Raw genomic sequence first — 21,227 nt, 5'->3', positions numbered from 1 at the left:
TTTATTGTGTAGTTGTAATCATTTATTAGTAATTATAGAAAATACATTTTATAACATTCTCTCATTTTATTTGTTTGCGTCATCATAAAATACGTCACGTGGTCCCTCTTATTAATGACGTTGACACGTGACTTGTGTGCTCCAATCACTTGGAGGGATAGAGCACTATCTTACAGTCCTTCCCCTCAAACAGAGCTTTGAACGCGTCCTCGTACCGTGACATCGGGAACCTGCTCGTGATGACCTTTTTGACGTCAATTTTACCGTCTGCCACTAACTTTTCGGTTTCCACCCAAGTGTGATAGATCTGGCGGCCATGAATAGTCTTCAATGTTAACGCTTTGAACACTGTAAATATTTGAATGATTTAACTAGCATATTATTTTTACTTCCTCATAAATAGTTATGTACAGATGGATATTTTATTCTTAAAAATGTCTTGATAGTCATTTTAATAACTGAAGGCAATTTTTAGAACTTTTAAAAATTTTCCAGTAATATTTTGGTAAATAATCTTGTACTAGGAAATTGTTGATATCAAATACCGAGTGATGTTTTCTTATTTTCTCCCTATTTTTTCTAACCATCTGTCTCACCAGAGTACCAGATAAATAAGGGATTCACTACATTCTAAACGTTAAAACAAAAGTCTGACATAATAGAAACAATCAAACTAAACGCATGAAAGAAACTTTAAAACACATTCAAATCTTCAGATCACATCTTTGGCCAAATTCACAAAAATGAGCTAAACATAGTTTCACAGATGATAATCTAGGTTTATTGACTGTTAAGTATAATTTACGAACCACAAACCATAGTCAACGATTCGTTAAATATAGTTTTCATCTGCAAAACCATATTTAACAGTTTTAAACTATAGTTTACGAATGCAAATCTATGTTTTTCTGTCTGAAAAATAAACGATAAAAATAGAGTTTGTCGATTGATATAGATTCACATCTCAATCATATAGTATATTCGAATTTTCGATACATGCAGTTTAGACGGGTGCGGAAATGCCACCTTGGCACTGGCATAACTGGTAAATGTTTATAGTTAACTTTTAAATATAGTTTACGAACCAGAAAGTATAGTTAACTATAGTTTTTATAGGCAAAACCATATTTAACAGTTGTAAACTTTAGTTTACTAATGCAAATCTATGTTTTTCTGTCTGTAAATAACGTTTACAATAGATTTTGCTGATAATTATAGATTCACATCTATAAACTATGATTTACATTCGTTAACTATAGTTAAGAGTTGTATAATCATAGTTTTATAATCGTGAAACTACATTTATCAGATACTAGTAAACTGTCTTTTGCAATCACAATGGGTTTTTTCAGTGTCAATTATAGTTTTACACTTCTGAAACATAGATGAACGTGTTTACAGATGAAAAATATAGATTCACGTCGTGAACTATAGTTTCCTGTCCGAAAACTACCGTTTACAACAGATAAATCTAGTTTTAATATCGACTCTGAAACTATGTTTCGCTCATTTTTGTGAATTTGCGTGCCATATACATCGCTACTAAATTCTTATTTAAAACTCGTAGTATGATGATCTTCTTGTAAAGGATGGTATACAAAAAGTATCAATTTGACCGCCTAATATTCAGATGCGCACTTAACATAACAATCACACCCAAATGTACATAAAATTACTGTATTAATTTTATTGTTGCACTCCATACATTTGAATGAGTAGGATGGGCCTTTGAACTAGTACTTATGAGCATACAAATTTTACAATACTTGGTGCTGAGGTACAAGATAAAGGCATACAAAGATGTTTAATTTTTTCTTTACATACCGACGTCCTGAAGAACATTCTCTACATGAAGGGGTTCCTTGGGGAGACCCACCAAGGTCATCTGTCCACCTTTCCGGAGCATGGAGAAGGTCAAGTTGACCATTGAGCTGGCGCCGCTACACTCACAGATCCTGCCCATTCCGTCACCATTGGTAAATTCCATGACAAACTATTAATCCATTTATGTGTGACATTAAATAGCGACACACGGTCTAGATATAAAGTTAGAGATCATTGCAGAACAAAACTAAATAACCAAATGACACGGGGTAGTTTCTTTTCATGTAACCAATGCTACCTTTATACAAAAATGAAACACCAAAGAAAGCAACTAGTAAAAAAAATATATACAATACTGAAGTATTTATATCTTACTTCTTTCAGGTTTTTATCCTTTGTGTTGACTATTACGTCTGCTCCAAAGCACTTTGCCATATCAAGTCGGCTTTGGTCAATATCAGCTGATACAACCCTGAAATGTATCCATCAACTTAAATGTTGCACACAATGTTTCGGCAAATTCAAAAAAGTAGGAAAATGTTATTAGAACTGTAGAATTTCTACAGAAGTGCATTAAAGTTTCAAGATAAACCTGTTTGCCCCGAGAGCCTTCGCGACCATAAGAACCAGTAGACCAACTGGTCCGCAACCAATGACGAGGACGTTTTCTCCCGCGACTTCAAGTCTCTCCACGGCGTTGTGAGCGACACCTAGCGGCTCCAGCATTGCAATCTCGTCTGCGTCTGGAAAGAAGTATAACAAACTTTACATGTAGTTGCAGATTGCCGATGGTTTATGATTTTGTTACTCTAACATTAATCAACGACAATAGATTGCTTACCAATATTCCTTGTCAATTGGTACAGATATTTTGCTGGCACAATTGTATACTCGGAACAACCGCCATAAGGCGTCTTCTTGCCGTGACCAAACTGTCCCATGTTCTTGCATATGGCCTTGGTGTCATGTTGACACTGGTAACACTCCCCACAGTAATAGTGGTTCTCCACCCCGACCCGTGCCCCCACCGCCACCCCTTTGACATCGGGGCCACATTTGACCACTGTCCCTGCACACTCGTGACCTGGCGTAAATGGAATCGAGGCTATGACCTGCGCCACCTGGTTCCAGGTATACAAGTTGATGTCAGAACCACAGACAGACACCGCATCCACTTTGATAAGAACTTCGTCACCGCTAGGCTCTGGTATTGGCACATCTAGGTACTCAAAAGACTTGCCTTCCTTCGTTTTCACAAGCGCTTTCATAGTGGTGGTTGGAGCAGCCATTTTGCTGGTTATCTCAGGATGTGTAACTTGAAATAAAGTGGACTGTTGATGAGACCAAGATTAACACCCCCGAGGTCATCCTCCTATCAGTGTTTACTTTCAGTCACTTATAAATATGGCGCGCCGTTCAGACTTTTATTCCGCGTAAATCACACGTATAATCCATATCGGTTTTTTTAATATTGTATATTATCCATAAGCTAATGATAAGGCCTTCATCACGACAGGCATCTCGGTCACTTACTTAAAGTCGGATATGGTCAGATAGAAAGGAAGTGTATACCACTGTCCACCATAAGCAATAACATCCGGTGTAACGAAGAATTTTGACCCGGGTTGAAAATTGACCCGGGAGTCATTTTTCAACGTTGAATATTGAGACGCAAGGTGTTGAATAAAGACCCTAACCCGTTGAAAATTGACCCGCATCGTGGAATTTTGATCATGAAACCGGTTCAAAATTCAACAGCAAAGAAGCACAAATTAACGAATCGATATTTATAACTTTAGTTTATTTAATTAAAAATTATCAGTTTTTACATATTCATTCTTTAGATTTACATGTTCACATTTCAAATTGGGGGGGGGGGGGGGGGGGCAAAAATGAGACTTCAATGATTATTTTTCGAATTTACATATGATCCCTTTAAATATTTAATAACTATTTTATTCATAATAAACTTTTCGCGTATTGCTGTTTTGTGTGTTATCTATATTTAAAAAAAAATGTTTTTTATGAATACATGTATTTGTATACATGGTTACACGTTAAGGATGACGTTTACTCAGAATGAAAAAAAAATCCACTGATGATAATGAAAAACCAACTATTGTGTGTTATAGACCTTACATGGTTGTAAAATTCTTCTCTTACAAAAAAGTAGGTCAATGACCTACTTTTTGAGTTAATGGCCATTGAATATTTTTTGAAAATTTGAGAAAAATCCATAAAAACTTTAGACTATGATTGAGATTTTCTTAATTGTGAAAATAATACAAATTGCTTAACTCTTTAACAAATGAAATACAGTTTATGAATGGTAGTGACATTAAATAGATACAAAGCATTAAGTTTTCATTCACAATTTTTAAAGATATTCTAGTCCGAATTTCCTCTATCATGTTTTCAAATTACTACCCATTTTTGATTCAATATTACAAAAAAAAATGAATGATGATAATGCTAAAACATTATTAGTACTAAACTAAGTATATTGAGTTTTCTCTGCTGGCATAAAGTTTATATGAGGTAAATGATCAAAATTTTGAGATATGGTGTCTTTTATCATTTTTAAGCATTTTTCAATATTTTTGTAGTGTGTGCCATGTGATTATCTAAACGAAAAAGCAAGATAAAACCAACAAAAAATAGGCAAAATTACGTTAACTAACAAATGAAATCTTAACTTTAAATATTATAGTACTGCCAAAAATATTTCAGTGGAAAACAAATTCTGAAAAATTTAGTCCGAATTTCCTCTGTTTCGCTAAAAGTCAAGCTTTGTCAGAGCCTAATTCCATAATTTAGTAAAAATATCGATTGTTATGTCAATAATAATTTATTTCATAAATACTTTTTGTATTTAAAACAAATTTTACTCATGAAATTGAACTTTTTAACAATCCAGATTTGAGAACTCAAACCGTGAGTAAACAACGTCCTTTAACTATTCAATTCAATAACACTCCTTTTTTTAAACTCGCTGGATAAGTGTACAACTATAAATAATTAAGAAAATTACAATACGTCACATTGTTTAATTTTGGTTTTACATTCACACAGTAAATTGAAACTTTGATATTGATCATTGCAAATTTTCTGGGTGGGTGTAAATACAAAATTTACAGTAAGTCATATTGTGAGTTTTGTTTTTGCACCCACTGAATTTATTAAAACTGAATTGTATATTCACACCCATCCTGCCAATAGCAGTTTACAAAATGATGATACGCTAACATGTACCCTTTCATGAACAATGCTGTAGTAACTATACACTGTACATCTCGAAAGCCGATATATTTTAGTGTTTTATTTGTTCCGTTAGGATAACTTCTGATGTAACTAAATATCATCAAATCGCTAATTTTTCTAGGCATAAGCAATTCTGCTTCATGGAATCTGTAGCAAGTTGGCAACCTAATTTTTGTACAAGATGACCATCAAATAATTTTGCTTTAATAGTTTCTAAATTGCTTTGATCACAAAAATTTAAATAAAATTTACTAACAGTAATTGTTTTCGTCAATAAATTGGTAAATTGCATTTTTTGAATAGAAATCTGTAGTAGAAGATCATACAACAGCGTTGGAGTAGATGTTTGACCTTCCCATCACAGGCACCTACATTATTAATTTATTTTAACGTGTTTTATTGAAATTCAAATGGATCGGATAACAGACATAGCCTATGTAGACTCTTTCAAACATACAAAGTCAAGAAGTGGTGTTATAAAATGATCTATGATCATAAGAATTTATATTACTAGTTTACAGAATATTATTGATATTTTGTGTATATAAGACAAAGGATACTTGAATATTGAATATTTATCTGAACATTTACCATATATGATTGTAAGACATATTGTTGGTAGACATGTTCACTTACATCTACATTAACAAACCTATCACCTTCATTTATACTTGCAGAGATACAAACATAAGAATGAGATTTTCATGATCCAGCACATTTGAAAAGAACAGTAAATACAAGGGATCGAACTATATAATAAGTAATGAACATGTATAATACTTAAACATGTTTAAGTATTGTAACTTAAGAGAATCAAAAACGCTTGGGAGTTCTAATATACATTGTAACTATAAACATGTGAAACAATTTTACAATTTTATCTATATGAAAAATCAGAACTATCATAAAATACATACTTAATATGAAAAGGTACACTAATGTCAATAAGTTGTTTAAAAAGTTCGTCTCTTTGTTGAGTGTATCTTGGACATCCAAGAAAAAAAATCACATTTCGTTCAGATTCAGACCCACAGTATAAACATCGACACTCATCATTTAAAAAATCCTTAAATAATTTAAGTAAGCATTCAGATTACTAACTTTATTCCGTAACTGAGGTAAAATTATATTTTCTTTCCTATTGCCTTAACTGAAGTATTTGTAAGCTTTTGGTATATTTTGATTTTTAAGTTTTCACTTAAAAATAAATTAACTTGATGAAATTTTCGTTTCTGCATGAAGATTATTCCATAATTTACATGTAGACGGAACAAAGCTATTGTAATAAGTAGTCCGATATAGTGGTAGATAGTAAAAAAGGTCACTCGACTTAAGATTATATGCATGAACAGTTGGAAAATATGACTGAACTAAATCTATCATGTATTGTGATGCTAAAACATTTATAATCTTGCAGAATAGAATAAGATTATGTTAATCCCTTCGAGATTGTAAGGTTTCCAAACCAAGTTCACTTTATCAAATGATTTTAGAAGAATTAACTCTCATCCCTGTTAATGTCCTAGTTGCTTCAATTGGTACCGTCATGTTTAAGCACTTCGGAGTTTTCCTTGATACAGTTGCCCCGCACAACATCATCATATTCCAGTCTAGGTCTGATAAAAGCCGAACTTTAACAAGTGTTTCTCTATCAATAGTATGGTTGAGAAATCTTTATCTATTCAACTTTTTGCATGCCTTTTCATATGTACCATTAATATGTTTAGATCAACCATCCTCTGACTGTACATGTAGATGTAAGCCTACTTTTTTAAATCGCATGTTTACATTTTTACTGTAGAGGGAATTGTTTTTAATTATGAGAAAATATATAACATCAGTTGCCTGTGTTTCTAATTTACAGGAAAACAATGGAATTGAAAACTTAAAATGATAGAGATGAATTGTATTTTTTTTTTAAACTATGACTTTGCACATGCAGAAATTGGCTGGTGCATCAAAAATAGTTTATCTGGCAAGTTTATGAAAAACTATTGTTAAGTCGTATAAAATGAATAAACACTGTTGACGACTTGTTGGATAAAAATATGACAACCATTCATTTATTATTTTGACAGGGAAATATTCTGACTTCTTCAAATTAAGCACAGGTACCTGACGTTATATCTTTTTGTCTTAATATAAATATATATACCCGTTACTTGATATAACAGTAAAGAGGTTATATTTTATAATTATTAGAAAAATATACAATGTCAAGTGCCTGCTCTTGGTTGAATTGCCTTAAAAGTAACGATAAGAGTCAATATTCGTTAGATATATTTATCAGAGATTATGACAAGTTTAAACTTTAAATTCTGTCACATGAGGGAATAAAAATCAATTCTGTCAAAAATTAATATAGCCTGACTCGCCCGTTCCATTTCGAAACAAACGGTCATCCTCTTAACTTTATTTACATAGTATTGTATTAATAAATGAATATTATATTTTCAGTATCAAATTTAAATTATTAATCAGACATATAAACCTAAAATAAATCAGCCACGTCCGCATATGTATCGGACAGTTTGAAAATTTTAAAACTGAAACTTTCAAACATGTGCATGATTTTACATTTAAACTGTGTAGAGTAAGTTTCAGTTCAGATCAACTCTTTGAAGTTGGGGTCAGTTCTCAACAGGATCAATTTTCAACGTGTCGTGGTCAAAAAAGTTTAGAAAAATCTTTCTCATACCGTTGAAAAATGACCCGGGGTATAAATTTCACGATTTTGGTCTCAATTTTCAACGTTGAAAAATGACCCCCCGGGTCAATATTCAACGTTGAAAAATGACCCCCGGGTCAATTTTCAACCCGGGTCAATATTCTTCGTTACACCGGCGCATAGAGCTCATTCAACATAGCAACAAAGCAGGTAAAAATCATGCCAAAACTGCAGATTTCACTTAAGGCTCTTTTTAAGAATTATTAAATGGGCTTTCACAGAAATCGTCGCTTCATTTCATTCCTAATGTTCTAAATGGTGAGAAATGAAGCAGGTGGCCGGTAACAGACAGCTCTTATGATACGAACTTAACTGTAGCGGTCTCCAGTTCGACGGTACGCACAAGAACGGGCCCGGGTTCTAACAATGTGGAACCTGATCTTATTCCTGAAGGGGTCTCTTCGCTAAATCCATTTTTGCTTTTTTTGGTTCATGTAAGTATTTTCGTGATGCTGATGCTAACGGAGTTATTTCTAGCTATCGAATTTATAATTTTTATGGAAGATTGAAAATAGCAGCGCGTGTTACATAAAGATGTGCAATGGTTATTAATTACATAGCCCATTGGAACCACCAAATACTGTTTGAATTTGTATTTACGTCTATCTGTGAATCTATCTTAAGGTCTTTCGATTGTCGCATGACGTCATTGGTAGCATTCCGGAATATTTTACCGCTATCGGTTATAATATTAGTGTTATGTAATGTATGGTGTTTGCCAATATTTCTTGATTCAGTTCTTGCAGTCTCTATGTAGCTACAATGTAGGTTTCAATAGATCTGGAAATACGCATAATCAACCTCACAACATATAAAAAATAGTATTTCATTTAAAAATTTACACGCTGTATACATGTATAAGCATTGGAATAAACGTTAAATCAATGAACTGAGAACTGAACTCTGCTTAATTATGTGTTTGAAGGCAGTTTTAAAAAAGCTCAAGAAATACGTGGACAAATTGATTTGATAATAATTTGAATTTGTCAGTAGCTGTATGCCTTAAAATTTGGAAAATCTAAGGTGTATGATATGGCAAATATATAATCAATTCGATAATCCTACTATGGTATACATGTATTTCAAATCCACCAATGAAAAAATGTAATTAATATAAGCGTTGGACTAATACAAAATAGTTTGATATTACTGGGTGGATGTGAAGTTGCATTAATTATTTGAAATTTGGGTATGAGCAACAATGAAACAGGATTAAGATTTGTTAATTTCAAAGCTTCCACTTATTTTTATACTTGCACTCTTCGACTATGTTTTAAAATTAACCTTATCAAACTGAAGATCAAATTTGAAAGATTTCTTTCAACATGAACAAAAAAAAAAGAATTCAATGCATCAGATAGAAAATTGATACCGACAAATATTTATAATTATTGATTGCACAGATAATAAAATTGATTCATTTTTGACATTGAAAATGGGGGACATTCTGTCATAGTTGTACATGTACTGGTAAAAATTTGGAAGCACTTATCTTCATACATAACTTTGAATTTGGGTCTCCGTGCGTTTGTATAAAATGGCACGAGATAAATAATTGTCCCTATATGTAGAGTCACAGCCAGAAGAGATAACGAATCACCATTGAATAAAACCATACAATGGCCGCGGCAGAAGGAAAGACTAAAATATTTCCTAGAATCAAATGTGTACGGGCGTACGTCTCTGAGTCCAAGCCCGAGGACCAGGGCGCTGACTGTCACGATGTGGAGGACACTCACTGGATAAATGGCTATCCCACCCCCATCGCCAACCCGATGTCTGGGTACGAGCAGTACGCCTCCACTCGGAAGTCCTGGGGCATCAATGCTCTCGGTACTTTGGTTGTAGAGGTGGAAGCAGACGACGGGACATGTGGAGTCGGCGTCACTATTGGCGGAGTGCCAGGCTGTTACATCGTGGAGAATCACCTTAGCAGATTCGTGGAGGGACAGGACCCTCGCGATGTGGAACTTATGTGGGACCAGATGTTCAGAGCTACCCTCAACTACGGGCGCAAAGGACTGCCAATTCAGTGCATCAGTGCCATCGATTTAGCGTTGTGGGATCTGCTTGGAAAGTTGAGAAATGAACCTGTGTATGCATTACTTGGCGGGAAAACCAAGCAACGTCTGCCGGTGTATTCCACTACCGCTCGTCCAGACATTGCTAAACAATTAGGCTTTGTTGGGGCAAAAATTCCTTGTGCCTATGGGCCAGCTGATGGGGATGAGGGTCTAAAGAAAAATGTAGAAATATTCAAACGATGGCGCGAGACAGTGGGTCCTGACTTTCCGTTGATGTTAGACTGCTACATGGCACTAACCGTACCGTATACTGTTAAATTGGCAAGAGCACTAGAGCCTCTGGGACTAAAATGGATTGAGGAATTCTTGCCTCCAGATAGCTACGATGGGTACAGAGAAGTGCGCGAGGCATTGAGGAGTTCCACGGTTTTACTAACCACCGCCGAACACGAGTACAGTCGCTATGGCTACCAGCTGCTCCTCAATTCTAAATGCGTGGATATACTCCAACCAGACATTTCGTGGCTGGGTGGCATTACAGAAGCGCGCAGAATCGTTGCCATGGCTTCCGCCAACGATGTCTTAGTAATTCCCCACGGATCCAGCATCTATTCCTATCACCTACAATACGCCTTCCGGAATTGTCCACTGGCGGAATTCATCAACCTGAGTCCAAAAGCTGACAAGATAGTCCCGTACTTTGGCGGGCTGTTCCCAGACGAACCTTTGCCTTCCAATGGTTTCATAGACCTACCAGATCGTCCCGGATTTGGTGTGACCTTGTGCAAGGACAGTCTTTGTCGTCCATTCCAGCGCAGTGATGAAGAATCCAGAGCCCAGGCGTCTAAAAACGCCACGTACAAGTCTCAAGAGAAACCTCACATGCCATTTTAGTGATCGAGTTTGAGTCTACTGCATGGAGCATCTGTTTGGTATTTATCGACACAGAAAATGTATTTATCATCTAATTGATTTTAATTTGTATAACCCTGATTTCATTGTATAATTCCCTGGCCACATAAAAAACCTCGAAAAACACCTTCTAGGATAAAGCATCAATGTGACCTTACATTCTAATTGAAATGAAAATAAAGCACACAAGTTGAAAAAAAGTTTTAATTTTGTAGTAAAAGTATATGTAACAACTTTAACTAACTAAAGGAAAATGTTACAGATCTGTACAATATTCACAACAATTAGATCAGAGACACAGAGCTGTCTTTCTAGTCTCAGAAACAACAGCACTGACAATTAGGATACACTACACCATCTATCCCGGCATTAGGATTATCAAGTTATGGAATAAACAATTTTTTGGGAATGTGCTATATGAAAGTTGATTTTACAAAAGTAGAAACCATCTACTATAAGGCCATATTGGTTCAACCTATACTCGAAATCCCCAATCCAGGAATTATGATTTCATCATTTACAGATAGAAAGTTTTAATTACCCCTAGACATGCATTTAGTTTTTCTCACAGATTGCTGAGAGAAGATTTGAAATATCTGTACTGTTTGACTATATTGGTTTTATACAACCCCTGACCGAAGGACCAAGAATTTTACAAATTTGGTAGAGGGCTTCATGGACATTAGCACCATGAATGTCGTTTTTATCCAACTAGAGTGGAATAAGAGAAGAGGATGACGATTTTTGAAAATCTGGCATTTTGCAGTATTTTAACTCATCATGGGAGAGTTCAGTCCATAAATTTCACAATTTTACATTTTTTTATGTAATAATAAAAAGGATAACATTCGCTTTGAATACAACAACGACCCACCAAGTATATTTCAATATTTCAAAAAGAAGTGAAATTGATATTGAAATTGTATTGAATTAAATTGATCAAAATGCGAACGACCTAAAAAGCTTGAAGTCATTATACACAAAAGTATTACATTGTGTCACAAAAATCGTGAAATTATTTGCAAAAGAAATCCATATTACATCGCGGACATAGTATTAGTCCGCGATTAATAACAGTCTAAAATTGTAGTTTACAATAAAAGCATTTGTGCAATTTTATTGTCCATGTTGTTCTTAATGACACATGAAAAAATGTTTCATTATTCTATAACATTCATTAAATTTTAATATTTTTAAAAAAAAAATTTTTAATATGTCTACACAAAAACTAGCATATCACGTAGTTTCTCTATTTTATGACGTGGACACGTGACTTGTGTGCTCCAATCACTGGGAGGGATAGAGCACTATCTTACAGTCCTTCCCCTCAAACAGCGCCTTGAACGCGTCCTCGTACTGCGACATCGGAAACCTGCTCGTGATGACCTTCTTGACGTCAATTATGCCGTCTGCCACTAACCTCTCGGTTTCCATCCATGTGTGAAAGATCTTGCGGCCATAAATGGTCTTCAATGTCAATTCCTTGAACACTACATATAAAAGAACCTTTAAATTGTATTATACAATCGATGTTAGAATGTTTGTGCTAGCCCGAGCCACGTGACTTTACATAAATAGTGCCTGTTTGGAAGGGTAACTGTTGAAATTGACACCCCGAGAAAACCATTGTCAACCGACGCGAAGCAGTTACACTCCCAAACAGGCACCATTTTTTTTTATTATACTGAATGTCTTAATTTTAAAGAAAATTTTACTGCTTTTATATAAGGAATAATTAAGGAATCATTCTTTGAGTATTATGAGGTGATAATTTTGGTCGGGGCGTGATCAAATCAAATAAACCCTGAAGGGTTTTATGATAGATTTGATTACGCCCCGACCGAAATTATCACCTCATAATATTCAAAGAATGATTCCTTATTACTTATATTTATATAATTTTAAGCCATCGTATGATCAAATATTTAAAAATAAGTAAGCAATCCCCGCTGGCGCCTCAATTTGGCGTCATTTGTATAATGGGTTATATAGTGCAAAATCGATACGTAGTGTTATCACAGACGAAGACACTGGAAAATGTAAATATATAGAAATATAGTGAATTCTACGGCGAACCGTATGCGCATAATTTACGCGCATGTAACAAGTCGTTGTGTTACCCGTTGCTAAGTGTGTTGCTAACGATAAGGGTAATAGAACAGATTACCAACTGCGTCTAAACCAATCAGATTTCTATATTTCACATGACACTTTAAGTATAATAATACTGATGAGGACACGCAACTATACAATGGGATTTATGGGAGGGATAGAGAACGTTTATATAGCCCTTTCTCCCGTGGTGACTTTTTTGACGTCTGAATGCAACTTTTTGTTTCCTTACAAGTGTGATATAGTTCTGGCGGCCATGAACATTTGCATGACTTTAATTAGACAAATAACTGTAACACTGTTTAAGTTCGTCGTTTAACAAATATAAGGTTAACTCATCTATTCATTTTCAACTCCGAAAAAATACAACTTCGCATAAACCTAGTCACGCGGTTCTATTCTTTAATAGAGGCGACATAGAGAGAATACGAGAATATACATATAGGCCTATAATAAAATCGGAAAAAATATCGTGAGAGTAAGAAAGGTGGTGCACGCCCAGCCCACTAACCCGGCCATCAAAGCAAACGCATTGCTTTGCATAACAAACGGAACTTATCATATGTAATAGAATGCAAAGAAATATGTACATATTATAAAGCATAAAAATGCATCGATATTATTCATGTTATTACCCTCAAATTAACAAACTCTAGTATTAGGGAAAATATTTATCTTATTTCATTACTATAGTACAATCATAGGTTTATCATATTTCTGCCCCTTGTATGCAAGTTATATTTCTATCAAATATGTCGACATGCCAGATAAATGTGTTGACATACATAATAGTTATGCAACATAACTATGTTAACATGCAAGAAAATTACAATCAAAAGAAATTTTTTAAAGTTATGTTAACATGCGAGATAAATATGTTGACATGCAACTTATTTATGTTAACATGCAACTTAGTTATGTTGATATGCAATTTATAAGTTGCATGTCAACATATTTATCTTGCATTTGAACATAACTAAGTTGTATGTTAACATATTTATCTCGCATGTTAACGTAACTAAGTTGCATGTCGACATAGATAAGTTGCATGTCAGCCTATTTATCTTACATGTTAACATAAATAAGTTGTGTTTAGATATGAATAACTAGCATCTTGGATGTCACGTGTGGGCGATATTTGAGATATTTTTGGAACTTTTAATAATTCTCATTTGATTGCAATTTTCTTGCATGTCAACGTAGTTATGTTGCATGTTGACATAACTATCTTTCATGTCAACATATTTATCTTGCATATGGATGTAATTGATAGAAAAAGAACAAGGGGCAGAGATATGCCACCAAATTAATCTTATACCTACTATAAAAATCTAAATAATACAATGCGCAACTGTAGTGTAATAATAGCTCTTAATGTTTCTATATATGTATATGAATCAGCTGAAAAGGCAAAACAAATACTGATATCCTCAAGATATTTTTCTATTACAAGTAACCAGATTAAATTTTTACTATAAAACTTTGATTTCATCCAACAAATTTTAAACAAATATAATATCTAGCATTCTACACCTATGGCAAATTCTAAACGTAAGACACATGAAGATAGTAGCGACGGATCGGTTCTTATTACTATTATACATACAGAAGTCTTGCAGCACATTTTCCACATGCAGGGGTACTTTTGGAATACCCACTATGGCCAGTTGCCCTCCCCTTCTTAGTATAGAGAAGGTCAAATTGACCATGAAGCTGGCGCCGCTACACTCACAGATCCTGCCCATCCCGTCACCATTGGTAAATTCCAGGACAAACTAAAAATTGGTGCTCTCGATCAGTGATTTTGGATAGCTATTTTGGATAGCTAATGTGAAATATGTCGATGCGTTGGTGATAATAAGATGTACGTTGATTTCCATTAAAGATCAAACAAAAATATTTACACTTTTTTCATGAAATTTAAACATCATATCTTACTTCTTTTAGATTTTCATTCTGTGTGTTTATAGCTACGTCTGCTTCAAAGGACTTTGCCATATCAAGTCGAATTTGGTTAATATCAGCTGATACAACCCTAAATATATTTACAAACTTATATATACACTTTGCATTCACAACTTTGTATAGGCACAACTTATTCATTAATCATGAGAAAATTATTATTAATCTAGAAACCATAATATAATAATCTTTATTATTTATTTGGTATAAAATACAGGGTTTTTGCATCCCTGATATGAACAGTGACACGCATCTTTATCACACCCCCTGTATCATGACCCTTTATTTCACCCACGCCTATCCGGAATTCCTTTACATTTTTTATTCGGATTACCTAGGATCTTATTATCTTTTTCTGGGCATACCTGAAGTTGAAACTATGACGTCATGATTTGAACACTTCAGTATAGATAACGCCACAGTACACTTAACGTCGAAAATACACGCTTTTGAGATAACAATCTCAACAATCTTGAGAGAGCAATCTTGTACATTTTTTCCACTTTGAAATAATAATCATTTTTTTAAAATTTATATACAGTTTATAATAAAAACAACAATACATGTCTCAATATGTATCACAACCCACATTAACCCAAGACTCCAATTTCAGCCCGAGGGCCAAAGACCAAAGGGCTGATTATTGGGCGAGGGATACAGATTTTGCCATGTATTATCTCTATGTATATATGTGCCGTAAACTTTAATGACACACCTTTTTGCCCCGAGACCCTTAGCGACCATGAGTACCAGTAGACCAATAGGTCCGCAGCCAATGACCAGTAAATCCTCTCCCGCCACTTCCAGTCTCTCCACGGCGTTGTGAGCGACACCTAGCGGCTCCAGCATTGCAATCTCGTCTGCGTCTGCAAAACGTATTTACAGGATTACTAAAATCTTTAACACAAGCGCAATTAGACATTACATAACTGACAAATAAGTTCAAGACATTTAGTTTACAATCTTCTTTATTGGTTCGATACTTTTTACGCTCTCTGAGGATGCTTGATTAGTTATCCCACAAATTGTATCATTGTAGTTCTATAATTTTCCCTATTTATTTCTATGTTAAACTGTAACCCTCTTGGGGCCCCAGATCCGGGTGTCCCGATTTTAACAGTAGAATCTTTATTAGTTTTAACGGAGGGGACTATATCTTTATATATATATATATATATATATATATATATATATATATATATATATATATATATATATATATATATATATATATATATAATTTAAAAATAATAAATATCCAAAATAAAATCACAAATTGATCCTTATGTACATAACTGCCTGAAGAGCCAGGAATGGCGAAAACGTTTGCGGTTAATAGGATCAATTTGTGATTTTATTCTGGATATTTATTATTTTTAAATTATATATATATATATATATATATATATATATATATATATATATATATATATATATATATATATATATATATACATAGAAGTATTTTAACAATTCTTGAGAAGAAAGACATACACCCTATTTTCGCTGTTTAGAATTATCTTCCTTTTTAAAAAAGTCTTTTGATCTTTGTGTTAATGATTTAGAATCCTCTTTTCACAACGATGCTTTGTACCAAGTCTGGTTAAATTTAGTCCAATGATTCTACAGAGGTCAAAAGTTTGAAAAGTCTATTGTCAGATTGACGGACGATGGACAAGAGATGATCAGAAAAGATGATAATGCGCTAGGACTTCCTTTTTTTTTTTTTTACAAAAATTTCTTTTCTTTGGTTTACAACTATAGTTACATAGTATGTTTACCAATATTAGTTGTCAACTGGTACAGATATTTTGCTGGTACTATGGTAAACTCGGAACAACCTCCATATTGTGTTCTCTTGCCGGTTCCAAATTGCGCCATGTTCTTGCATATGTCCTTGGCGTCATGTTCACACTGGTAACACTCACCACAGTAATAGTGGTTCTCCACCCCGACCCGTGCCCCCACCGCCACCCCTTTGACATCGGGGCCACATTTGACCACTGTCCCTGCACACTCGTGACCTGGCGTAAATGGAATCGAGGCTATGACCTGTGCTACCTGGTTCCAGGAATACAAGTTAATGTCGGAACCACAGACAGACACCGCATCCACTTTAATAAGAACTTCGTCACCGCTGGGCTCTGGTATTGGGACATCTAAATACTCAAATGACTTGCCTTCCTTCGTTTTCACAAGCGCTTTCATAGTGGTTGAAGTTGCCATGTTGATCAGCTGTCCGCGTTGCACACTTTCACACCAATCAACGTAAGGCTTTTCCTATTTATATAAGGTCAGTGCATTGCGATTAATAACTATGTTACTCAATAGATGTACATCCATGGTAAAGTGCAGTAAAGGGGCATTGTCACGATTTCGGCGAAAATTATTTTTCTGTTTTAGCTCACCTGAGCTTAAAGGTCAAGTAAACTGATCACTTTTTCTGTCGTCTGTCCGTCCGTCTGTAAATTTTTCAATTTTTTGACTTCTTTAGAGTTATTTGAACAATTAAACTTGAAGATTCAAAGTTGTGAAAATTATGACCCCCGGGGTAAGGGTGGGGCCACAATGGGGGTTCAAACTTTTATATAGGAATATATACAGTGAATCTTTAAAAATCTTCTTTTCAGAAAGTTAACTAATAAGCCAGAAAAGCTGAAACGTGTGTGGAAGCATCCCCAGGTAGTGTTAATTCAAAGTTGTGAAAAACATCACCCAAGGAGAATTAAGGGTGGGGCTACAACGAGGGTAGGTCAAACGTTTACATAGGAATGTATAGAGTAAATATTTTAAAATCTTCTTCTCAGAAAGAAATCGGCCAGGAAAGCTGGATCGTGACGAAACATCCTCAAGAAGTGAATGTAAATTCAAAGTTGTGAAAATAATGACCCCCGGGGCTAGGGTGGACCCACAATGTGGTGTCGAACTTTAATACAGAAATATATAGAGTCAATCTTAAAAAATCTTCTTCTCAGTAACTAATCAGATAGGAAAGCTAAAACTTGTGTCGAAAAAACATTAGATTAAGTAAATTCAGGTTTGTTCAAATTCTGATCCCGTGGGTAGAATGCAGTCAAAAGGATGGGGGGGGGGGGTGGTACATATGAATAAACAGAGTTTAAAAAATGTTCCTCTAAACAAGAGGCCCAATTTAGAATCTACTCTTTTAAAGAATGCTTGCATAGTAATTGGTGCATTTTAGTTCTTGAGAATAAGATTTTTAAACATTTTCGCTATATATTTCTATGTTAAACCCTTCTTAGGGCCCCAACGTATTAGTTCGAGGTTTACAATTTCACAATTTAGAATCTACATTATTTGAAGATGACTGCATAGAAATCTCAAAAATTGTATCATTGTAGTTCTTGAGGAGAAGATTTTTAAACATTATCCCTATTTTTTTTTATAGTGCCGTATGTAATATTTGAGCCACTGCTGGGTGCCCCAGTATTAGAGCAGGGGTCGCAATTTTTACAATTATGAATCTACATCATTTTGGGATGCTTGCACAGTAGCATCATAAATTGTATCACTGTGGTTCTTAAATCTCATTATATTATTTTTCCTATATATTTCTATGTTAAACTTAAAACCCCTTTTACAGCCCAAATTGTTTTAGTCCGGGGTCACTATTTTAACATTATATCAGGATGCTTGCACAGTAATACCACACATTGTAGTATTGTAGTTATTGAAAATAAGAGTTTTAAACATTTTCCATATAGTATATATTTCTATGCTCAACTTTACGTACCCCTCCTGAGGCTCCAGTTTTAATCCGGGGATCAGAATTTGATCAATCTAGATTCTACATTATATGAGGATGCTTGCATAGTATTTGTAATATTACAAACTGTAGCATTATAGTTCTTAAGAAGAAGATTTTTTTTAACAAGTTTCCGTATATCTGTATGTTAAACTTTGAATCCCTATTGGGGCCCTAGTAAGAGTCTAGGGGTCACAATTTTAATTATTTAGTATATACAATAAAGGAGGATGCTTGCATAGTAATTTAACAAATTGTAGTTCTTGAGAAGAAGAGTTTTAAAGATGTTCCCTATATATTACTATGTTAAACTTTGAACCCATGGGGGGGGCAGTTTTAATCCGGGGATCAGGATTTGAACAAGTTAGAATCTACATTATGAGGATGCTTGCATAGTAATCTCTTAATTTGCGATCGTACTTTATTCTTCAAATTACTAACTCTAACCGAAACAATTTATGTTGCTATGTCATTTAGCTTTATTGATATCATTCGGAGATATCTTGTCAATATATGACATGGTCACAGAACAAGTATTCAAACCCTCAGACTGGGAAAATATTGTACTTCTCGGGTAGCTTAAACACCGTATTGACCCCTAAAAAAAGAGCATCAATATTTTACAATATTATCGTACAATGCATCGAAAATAAATGCTTAATATAGCAAATGTGTATAAACAATAAATACAATGACGCGAAGCCCTTTGCATCGTCTGAGGCTTAGAGATAAGGCCTGGCTGTGCTGATTTTCTATAAAGACAACTGTATTGGCAATGTGATTTGATTAAGTTCTCATGAGCAACATGATTCTTTAAAATTAAAAATAAAACATGAGGCACTGATTAAAAACATCATGTATTGTATTGTTTATTTGCTAAAATTCATCTGTATATAATAGTAGCTGGTTAGATGTGTTGAAGGTTAAGACAGACTGTCTCATGTTTTGAACACATGATAACATAATTTCACAAGAGGCCAATGGGCCACATCGTTCACCTGAACAACAATTCTTTTATCATTCTATTTGAAAATTCTTTGAAAAATTACAAAACTAACAAAGACTCTCATGATTTAAAAGACTTGACAAAGCGGTAAACAATTCATAACAAGAAGCTTACTTTTTTGACATCATAACCTAAGATTATCGTAAGCCTCAACGTATTAAAGATAATAAATTTCAAACGAACAATGAATAATCATAATAAGTGAAAGACGGTCACTGTGACCTTGATATGGGGATATTAAGATATGAGGGTGCTTTTATAGTAAAATAACTAAACGTAAAATTGTTCTTCTTGAGAAGAAGATTTTTAAACATTTCCCCTATATATTTCTACATTGAATTTTGAACCCCTCGTGGGGCCCCAGTATTAGTCGGGGGATCACAATTCTAACAATTAAGAATAAACTCTTATTTTAGGATGCTTGCAAAATAATTTCTATATTTATAACATTGTAGTTTTTAAAAAGATTTCCTCTTATTAGTCACGGTTTGAAATATTCAGAATCTACACTATTTTAAGATGTTTGTATAGTAACCTCACGAATTGTAGCATTAGAGTTCTTCAGAAGAAATTTTTTTAACCATTGCCCAATCATTTGCTATGTTAAACTTGAGTACAAGTATTCAATTGGCGTCACGGTCTTCACTATTTAGATTCCACACTACCTGGGGATGCTTTATTAGTTATCCCACAAATTGTAGCATTGTAGTTCTAGAATTTTCCCTATTTATTTAAATGTTAAACTTTGAAACCCTCTTGGGGCCCCAGATCCGGGGGTCAGGATTTAAACAATAGAATTTTTATTATATATACAAGCTTGGTGTAAATATTGGCATTTCTGGTGCGGTGGTTCTTGAGAAGAAAGACATACACCCTATTTTCACTGTTCATTAATTATCTTCTTTTCTTAAAAAATCTTTTGCTCTTTATTTTAATGATTTAAAATTCCCTTTTCATAACGATGCTTTGTAACAAGTTTGGTTAAATTTGGTCCAATGATTCTACAGAAGTCAAAAATTTGAAAAGTTTACACAAAAACGGACTGACAGATAAACGGACGACGGACAAGAGATGATCAGAAAAGATGATAATGCCCTGGGAATCAATTTTTTACAATTTAATTTTCTTTACTTTTATTTACAACTTTGATTACATAGTATGTTTACCAATATTAGTTGTCAGCTGGTACAGATATTTTGCTGGTACTATGGTAAACTCGGAACAACCTCCATATTGTGTCCTCTTGCCGGTTCCAAATTGCACCATGTTTTTGAATATGGCCTTGGCGTCATGTTGACACTGGTGAATATCCCCACATTAATAGTGGTTCTTCACCCTGACCCGTGCCCCCATCGCCACCCCTTTGACATCGGGGCCACATTTGACCACTGTCCCTGCACACTCGTGACCCGGCGTAAATGGAATCGAGGCTATGACCTGCACCACCTGGTTCCTGGAATACAAGTTGATGTCAGTATCACAGACGGACACCGCATCCACTTTATTAAGAACTTCATTACCACTAGGCTATAATATTGGGACATCTAAATACTCAAAACACATTCCTTCGTTTCACAAGCGCTTTCATGGTGGTTGAAGTTGTCACGTTGTTCAGCTGGCCGCGTTGCAGAC

General features: G+C 34.5%; 3 protein-coding genes across 3 annotated transcripts; 1 reads left to right on the top strand and 2 right to left on the bottom strand.

Annotated features, from left to right (window-relative positions):
- LOC128166398 (L-threonine 3-dehydrogenase-like) lies at window positions 1-3,267 on the bottom strand. The gene is made up of 5 exons (XM_052831530.1): window positions 2,666-3,267; window positions 2,417-2,567; window positions 2,200-2,296; window positions 1,825-1,993; window positions 1-348 (listed from the first exon to the last, which is right to left on the bottom strand). Exons 1-5 carry the CDS (start codon window positions 3,111-3,113, stop codon window positions 146-148), a joined length of 1,068 nt encoding a protein of 355 aa, XP_052687490.1. The 5' UTR covers window positions 3,114-3,267; the 3' UTR covers window positions 1-145.
- Window positions 3,268-9,372: 6,105 nt separating this feature from the next.
- Window positions 9,373-11,868, top strand: LOC128165590 (L-rhamnonate dehydratase-like). The gene has a single exon (XM_052830268.1). It carries the CDS (start codon window positions 9,433-9,435, stop codon window positions 10,729-10,731), a length of 1,299 nt encoding a protein of 432 aa, XP_052686228.1. The 5' UTR covers window positions 9,373-9,432; the 3' UTR covers window positions 10,732-11,868.
- A 125-nt stretch (window positions 11,869-11,993) lies between these two features.
- Window positions 11,994-21,227, bottom strand: LOC128165591 (L-threonine 3-dehydrogenase-like). The gene is made up of 6 exons (XM_052830270.1): window positions 20,762-21,227; window positions 16,605-17,103; window positions 15,539-15,689; window positions 14,800-14,896; window positions 14,468-14,636; window positions 11,994-12,239 (listed from the first exon to the last, which is right to left on the bottom strand). Exons 2-6 carry the CDS (start codon window positions 17,047-17,049, stop codon window positions 12,037-12,039), a joined length of 1,065 nt encoding a protein of 354 aa, XP_052686230.1. The 5' UTR covers window positions 17,050-17,103; window positions 20,762-21,227; the 3' UTR covers window positions 11,994-12,036.

Source organism: Crassostrea angulata, chromosome 10 (genome assembly GCF_025612915.1).
Source record: "Crassostrea angulata isolate pt1a10 chromosome 10, ASM2561291v2, whole genome shotgun sequence".
Lineage (NCBI taxonomy): Eukaryota > Metazoa > Mollusca > Bivalvia > Ostreida > Ostreidae > Magallana > Magallana angulata.
This window is presented reverse-complemented; position numbering and strand designations above follow the sequence as displayed.